The sequence below is a fragment of the Neovison vison genome, chromosome 11 (genome assembly GCF_020171115.1).
Source record: "Neovison vison isolate M4711 chromosome 11, ASM_NN_V1, whole genome shotgun sequence".
Taxonomy (NCBI): domain Eukaryota; kingdom Metazoa; phylum Chordata; class Mammalia; order Carnivora; family Mustelidae; genus Neogale; species Neogale vison.
In genome coordinates this window covers 169,383,646-169,391,081 of record NC_058101.1, presented here as the reverse complement: position 1 = coordinate 169,391,081, position 7,436 = coordinate 169,383,646, and the positions used below count along the sequence as shown (strand labels likewise).

Below are 7,436 nucleotides of genomic sequence, written 5' to 3'. Positions count from 1 at the left end.
TAGATCCTACCCCTGGGTTTTGAAAGGTAGCCTAAACATCAAGGCCAGATCTCTTGAGACTACATTTCACTCTGTTTTCCCCCCTACATACACATATTTGCACACTTCATATGACTGTATTTTAATTATTAACCTGAGTAGTGGAAAGCATATGTCTATTTACTTATTTACTGCTGTTTAATTTTGATGTTATTTTCTAATTATACAATGATTCTCTTTTAGCTGATACTCCATGGAGTGTGCATTAAGAATGTAACAAAATTCTATTGGCTTTCTTACCACAAATGTTGTTTTTCATTTCACAAATGAAATGTGAAATTTTCACAAATGTAGGCTTTCATTTGACTTGAGCTCCCCAATACACTCAAATCAAGAAAGATTATTAAATACATAGAAAAATGGGGATTCAAATTGTGTCATGCTTTCTGCCTACGCATAATAGACATGTGATGTAAAACGGATATCGAGACAAAAGATTTAGCTTGGTTTTTAATTGTTGCACCTAAACACTGTGACTGTAGACAAATCAATCATTATGCTCTTATTTGTAAACTGGGAATAACACCAGCTCTACTTAATACTTTAATATTTATGCATTTTTACATCAAATGTTACATATTTCTACATAAAAGTTATAAAATGCATTTTATTGAGATAAAATGTGTATATTTTCTCCCGTACCACCTAGTTACTGTATAATATATAGGGTTATAAGTTACTTTCCCAAGGTTACACACTCTTAAATTGCATATTTGAAACTCATCCTTTTCTTTTTCTGTTTTTTTCCATATGAAACTATGTAAACTTATTTCACAGATGTTCTTAGCTCTATTCACAATGCTCCAAACTGGAAAACTACATGTATACACAAGTATACGCATACATAAACACATATGTATATATATACATGCATACACAATGGAATACTGTTTTTTTTTGTTTTTTTTAAATTTATTTCTTATTTATTTTCAGCATAACAATATTCATTATTTTTGCACCACACCCAGTACTCCATGCAATCCCTGCACTCTCTAAAACCCACCACCTGGTTCCCCCTACCTACCACCCCCGCCCCTTCAAACCCCTTAGATTGTTTTTCCAAGTCCCTAGGCTCTCATGGTTCACCTCCCCTTCCAATTTCCCCCAACTCCCTTTTCCTCTCTATCTTCCCATGTCCTGCATGCTACTTGTTATGCTCCACCATTAAGTGAAACCATATGATAATTGACTCTCTCTGCTTGAGTTATTTCACTCAGCATAATCTCTTCCAGTCCCTTCCATGTTGCTACAAAAGTTGGGCATTCGTCCTTTCTGATGGAGGCATAATACTCCATAGTGTATATGGACCATATCTTCCTTATCCATTCGTCCGTTGAAGGGCATCTTGGATCTTTCCACAGTTTGGCGACCGTGGCCATTGCTGCTATAAACACTGGGGTACAGATGGCCCTTCTTTTCACTACATCTGTACCTTTGGGTTAAATACCCAGGAGCCCAATGGCCGGGTCATAGGGAAGTTTTATTTTTAATTTCTTGAGGAATCTCCACACTGTTCTCCAAATAGGTTGCACCAACTCGCATTCCCACCAACAGTGGAAGAGGGTTCCCCTTTCTCCACAACCCCTCCAACACATGTTGTTTCCTGTCTTGCTAATTCTGGCCATTCTAACTGGTTCAAGGTGATATCTCAATGTGGTTTTAATTTGAATCTACCTGAGGGCTAGTGATGATGAACATTTTTTCATGTGTCTGATAGGCATTTATATGTCTCCATTGGAGATGTGTCTGCTTTGCACCCAACACGAAATACACACAACCAAAACCACACATCAACCGCCCGAAAATGCAAAAAAGCCATCCTCAACAAGTTGGAAAGAGGACCTCAAGGAGAGCCCTCCACCCTCTCCCACACCTTAAGCAACAAAAGTCCTCCCATCAAAGCTAACCCAGATCTTCAAGTACCTGGTGGAGGTGCCTTCCCTCACATTGCAGATGCTGCCTATGAAGGCTTCAGTGCAGCTTCTGAAGGTGCAGATGCTCTAACCCCAAAAGCCTTTCTCTGCAGCAGTTTCCCTGGTCTTTCTGGCCTTCTGAGGAGGGAGGAGTGGGGGAAAGGGGAGAGAAGAGACAGGGATCCAGTTAAAAAGGAGGAGAAACAGCAAAATACAGGCAGTGGTGAGCCCTCACAACTTCCCAGGCATCCAGTGCTGCAAACTTGGCTGGAAGACCGACCACCCACCCACCCTTTCCAGGGACCAAAACAGGGACCGGGGAGTGCACGGGGCGCCCCCATGTGCACTCCACAAACTCTGGGCCCAGACCATGCTGCCTCCCACAGGCAGTGGAGATGGCAGCGGCCTGAGAGAGGCCAAGGCGGTCATGGGGAGCCGCCGACTTGTGGACTGCAGCGTGGGGCTGGGGAAGGGGCCGGCAGGGGAGAGGCTGGGCAGATCTGGAGGGAGCAGGTAGAGGCAGCCAGAGGCTTGTGGCGGGAAATGGGCCAGCTCCTTCCCTCTCCCCTCCCAGGCTGGCTCCCTCCCTTTCTCCCTACCTGGGTAAATCTCCCTTTGCCTGGGAGGAATGGTAATGGCGGTGGCAGCGGCGGAGGGCCGCTGAGGAGGAGCTGCCAGGGCTGCTGCACTCAGAGCCGCCAGCCTCCAGCGGGAGCGACGGCGCCCACTGCTGCCACAGCCTCCCCCAGCCCCAGGATCTCCATTTTAGCAGCGCGGGCCTCCCTCCGCCCTGGGTAGCCACGGAAACTTGTCGTCGCCAGCCCCCTCTAGCCCACAGCCCTCCCTCCCCTTCCACCCTCTCAGCTAACAGCAGGTACCTGGTCGGGCTCTCCTTATTGCACAAGGACACGGGTGGGCTCTACCCCCGCACGCCACCGTCCCAAAGGCCAAAGTGGCGCCACTGGAAGGAAAATGCCGTCCACGAAGTCCTCACTTCTCGGCGACAGTCCTCAGCCCTACCTCTGCCCTTCCTCAGTTGCTGTCCCTCTGGCTCCCGCTGCCACCGCTTGCGCAGCCCCCGCCGCCGCTCCGCCGCTCCACCGCCGCCATCTGCGTTGCTGCCATCTGCGCTGCAGCCGCCCCTTGAGTTGCCAACACCGCTTGTGCAGCCAACGCAGTCTGCGCAGACGCCGCTGTTTGCTCCACCGCTGCTACCGCCGCAGACACCGCCGCCCCTGCTGGAGCCCTGAACGCCCAAGCGGTCGCCGCTTGCGCAGTCCAGCCTGTGCCAGTGCCGCTTGCACCGCGGACGCCGTCGTCTGTGTGGCCGCCCCTTCCGCAGCCAACACTGCCTGCGCCGCCGCTGATGCCGCTTGTTCCGTCGAAGCCAACTCCATCTGCACCGCCGCTTGCGACGCCGAAGCCGCTGTGTGCACCGTCGCTGCTACCGACGCCGCTGAAGCCGCTGCTGTCTGCACCGCCGCGTTGTCTGCGCAGAGGCCGCTTGCACCGTTGACGCCGTCGCTGGTTCCGCCCGCTGACGTCCTCTGCGCTGTCACCGACGCCGCTTGTGCCGCTGAAGCCGCTGCCACTGCTATCCCCGCCATCGCCACCGCTTATGCCGCTGCCGCCACCGCTTGAGCCCTGGACGCCTTCGGAGCCTAAGCGGCTTGTGCAGCTGAAGGCATCTGCCCCTATGGCTCTTGGCGCCCGCAACGCCGCGGTCTGCGGCCACTTTTTACGCCGCAGGGCCGCTTGCGCCTCTGACGCAGCCGCTTCCGCCGCCGCCGCTTCCGCCGCCGCCACTGTCTGCGCCGCCAGCGCCATCAGCCTCCGTAGCCGCGATGGCGCAGCCGGGGCATCCGCCCGCGGCTTAAGCGGTGTCTGAGGCGGTGCAGAGGGCGTGGGCCGGAGAAGAGGCGGCGGCGCAGGTGGCGGCGTCGCCAGACAGGCGGGGACGGCGTCGGCGGCGCAAGCGGCCTGGGCTGCACAAGCAGCGTGGGGATTCAAGTGGCGGCAGCGGCGGTGGCGGCGCAGACGGTACCGGCGGCGGCAGAGTCGGCGGCGGCAGTGGTAACAGTGGCGGTGCAGACAGCGGCGTGGGCGGCGCAGGCGGTGGCGGTGCAGATGGCGGTGGCTTTGGTGGCGGCGGCATTGTCGGCGGCGGCGCAGGCGGTGTTGGCTGGGGCAGCGGCCGCGGTACAGACGACGGTGTGGGCGGGCAAGGGGCATTGGCGCAGACAGCTGGGCTGCACAAGCGGCAACCGCTTGGGCGTCCACGGCTCCAACAGCGGCAGCGGCGGCGGCGGCGGCGTCAGCAGCAGCGGTGGAGCAGACAGCGGCGGCGGCGCAGATTGCGTCGGCTGCACAAGCGGTGTTGGCTACACAAGAGGCGGCTCCGGCGCAGATGGCAGCAACGCAGATGGCGGCGGGGGCTGCGCAAGCGGCGGCAGTGGCAGCTCCAGCGAGGGCCAGCAACTGAGGAAGGGCAGAGGTAGGGCTGAGGACTGGCGCCGAGAAGGGAGGGGGGCAGATTTGGGAGGAATTCCTGGATGGCATTTCTCCTTCCAGTGGCGCCACTTTGGGCTTTGGGGTGGGCGGGCGGGGGTACAGACAACCCTTGTCCTTTCGCGATAAGGAGAGCCCGACCAGGTACCTGCTCTGAGCTGAGCTGGTGGAAGGGGAGGGAGGGTTGGTGGCGAGAAGGGGCTGGCGACGACAAGTCTCCGTGGCTCCCCAGGGCCGAGGGAGGCGCGCGATGCTAAAATGGAGATTTCTCCGGGCTGGGGGGGGCTGGGGGAGGCTGAGGCGGCAGCGGGCCGGGTCGCTCCCGCTCAGGCCTGGCTCCTCTGGTGCAGCAGCCCTGGCGCCTGCTCCTCAGCGGCCGTCCGCCACTGCCACCGCAGTGGCCCTTTGTCCCAGGGAAAGGGAGATTTACCTTGGTGAGGAGGGAGGGAGGGAGCCAGACTGGGAGGGGAGAGGGAAGGAGCCGGCCCACTCGCCGCCACTGGCCTCTGGCTGCTTCTGCATGCCCCGTCCAATCCAGCCAGCATCTCCTCTGCTGCACCCCCGCCCTCGCCCCCGACAGCCCCACACTGCAGTCCACAAGTCCGCCTGCTCCCCGCGCCCACCGCGGCCTCTCTGGGGCGTCTGCCATCTCTGCCATCTGTTAGAGGTTGCAGGGTCTGGGCCCTGAGGTTGTGGGGTGCCCTTGGGGGCACCCCGTGCACTCCCCGGTCCCTGTTTCCGTCCCTGGAAAGGGTGGGTGGTCAGTCTCTGAGCCAAGTTTGCAGCACTGGATGCCTGGGAAGTTGCGAGGGCTCACCAATGCCTGTGTTTTGCTGTTTCTCCTCCTTTTTAACTGGATCCCTGTCTCTTCCCTCCCCTTTCCCCCACTCCTCACTCCTCAGAAGGCCAGAATGACCAGAGAACCTGCTGTAGAGAAAGGCTTTTGGGGTTTGAGCATCTGCACCTTCAGAAGCTGCGTTGAAGCCTTCATAGGCAGCCTCTGCCACGTGAGGGAAGGCACCTCCACCAGGTACTTGAAGATCTGGGTTAGCTTTGATTGGAGGACTTTTGTTGCTTTAGGTGTGGGGGAGGGTGGAGGGCTCTCCTTGAGGTCCTCTTTCCAACTTGTTGAGGATGGCTTTTTTGTATTTGCAGGTGGTTGATGTGTGGTTTTGGTTGTGTGTATTTCGTGTTGGGTGCAAAGGGGTCCTATTCACCGCACGACTTGTGGGAGGACATTTGTCCAAGTTTTTGTCTCATTTCTAACGGGCTGGATTGGTTTGCCACTTGTATCCATTGGGTTATTGGTATGGATGGGCTCAAAAGGAGAGGAAGCAGGGATTTTTCTGTGGATTGGAGGAGTTTAGACGTTTTCTTTTGACCATGTGTAGAATGGTTTTAATTTGCCTGGCCTGAATTACGTTTTCTTCTCCTGAGCGATTTGGTGGTGGAGGTACAGTTATGCTGGTTGTTGTGCTTTTCCTCTCTTGAGCGGCAAATGTCTCTTCCTTTCTTGTGTTTGAAGATAAAGGTTGGGGTTGGATAAAGAAAGTGTAATTTTTTGGAAAGCTGAATTGTCAGTTTGTGTTTGTTTCTTTTCTGATGATCTTCTGCAGTGGTGATGGGTGTCTTTCTAGACAGTGTTAAGGTACACATTAGTCTTTTTGGGCAGCACACAATGTCCTTTCTTTTGGAGCAAGGGGTAGTTACTTCTGTAGGTTATTACTGTAGGCTTTGCCGTTTAGCTCATTGGGTTGGGGATAATGTAAAATGGAGACCTTTGTATAGAGGCTAGTCTGCTTTTCCTTAGTTGCCTGCCATTTTCTGAGGCCAGGCCAGCTAACTTGTCAGTGTATGCTCTTAGTTGCTGGGATGGGAGGTTTGAGTGACGTAGGTTCATCCTGTGCTTCAGTCAATGCTGAAGAAATTCCAAGATGAATAAAAATAATTTTGGTAGGGACGCCTGGGTGGCTCAGTGGGTTAAGCCACTGCTTTCGGCTCAGGTCATGATCCTGGGGTCCTGGGATGGAGTCCCGCATGGGGCTCCTGGCTCGGCGGGGAGCCTGCCTCTCTCTCCACCTCTGCCTGCCTCTCTGCCTGCTTGTGTGCTTTCTCTCTCCCTTTATGCCCCCCACAAAAAAAAAACCAAAAACAAAACTATTTTGGTAAACGGCAGCTGGGTGAGGAAGTGGTCAGCACTAACTCAATTCGTTAGAACTTCAGGGAATAGTGGATCCCTGGATGTCTCCTTTGCAGTCTGAACTAAAACATGCTGTATTCTTTTGGCTCTCAGTTTCTCTTTGGCTCTGTCACCTGGGCCTTTTTGGTTGTGTTGTCTTCCTCCCCATGGGGAAGTTCCCTTCTTCTTTCTAAGGAAAGGGAGTTTTGTGTTTGTTTGTTTGTTTGTTTTTAAGGCTTATTTATTCTCTTAAAGATACTTGTTTCCTTGAGAGAGTCTATGTGGGGGCAGGGGAGGGCAGAGGGACAGAGAGAGAATGTCAGGTACAGTCTGCACTGAGCCAGGAGCCAGACTGAGAGCTCCATCCCAGGACCCTGAGATCATGACCTGATCCAGAGTCAGGAGTTGGATGCTTAACCCACAGAGCCACCCAGGCACCCCTTTAAGTAAACTTTTTGAACCGCAGCATATATACAGAGAAGTGCACAGATCATAAGCCAAAAGCGTGAGGAACCTTCACAAGGGGAACACACCATGTGACTTTACACCCAGGACCCCAGGGTCTGTGATAACCCTCTTGAGGTTCACTTCTGCCACGGTTCTTGACTTCCGTTGCTGGGGAGCTGTTGTGCATGTTCCTGAATTTGGTGTACGTGGAGTCATCCAGTTGGATGCACTCCTGGGCCTGCCTTATGGAGAGTCATCCGTGTTTGTGTGCGTGGTTGTGAGTTTACCAGTGCTGCTGTTTCATCCTCACACTATTTTAGAGCTCCACTCTGCGTGTAGACCCTTAGACA

General features: G+C 54.1%; 2 protein-coding genes across 2 annotated transcripts; one reads left to right on the top strand and one right to left on the bottom strand.

Moving 5' to 3' along the window:
• Window positions 1–2,067: 2,067 nt before the first annotated feature.
• LOC122890362 (alanine and glycine-rich protein-like) lies at window positions 2,068–3,779 on the bottom strand. Its single transcript, XM_044225992.1, has 2 exons — window positions 2,831–3,779; window positions 2,068–2,087 (listed from the first exon to the last, which is right to left on the bottom strand). The coding sequence occupies exon 1, from the start codon at window positions 3,777–3,779 to the stop codon at window positions 2,985–2,987; it is 795 nt and encodes a 264-aa protein (XP_044081927.1). The 3' UTR covers window positions 2,068–2,087; window positions 2,831–2,984.
• Window positions 3,780–3,796: 17 nt separating this feature from the next.
• On the top strand, window positions 3,797–5,394 carry LOC122890361 (antifreeze protein Maxi-like). Its single transcript, XM_044225991.1, has 4 exons — window positions 3,797–3,804; window positions 3,851–4,129; window positions 4,179–4,446; window positions 5,363–5,394. Exons 1-3 carry the CDS (start codon window positions 3,797–3,799, stop codon window positions 4,432–4,434), a joined length of 543 nt encoding a protein of 180 aa, XP_044081926.1. The 3' UTR covers window positions 4,435–4,446; window positions 5,363–5,394.
• The last annotated feature ends 2,042 nt before the right edge of the window (window positions 5,395–7,436 follow it).

What these genes read in the sequence shown, in the direction of transcription:
- LOC122890361 (XM_044225991.1), top strand. An exon ending in TCGGCGGCGGCGCAGGCGGT is followed by an intron (nt 4,130 to 4,178) that starts GTTGGCTGGGGC and finishes TGGGCGGGCAAG; the next exon opens with GGGCATTGGCGCAGACAGCT.
- LOC122890362 (XM_044225992.1), bottom strand. Translation starts at nt 3,779, where the DNA reads ATGGCGCTGGCGGCGCAGACAGTGGCGGCGGCGGAAGCGGCGGCGGCG.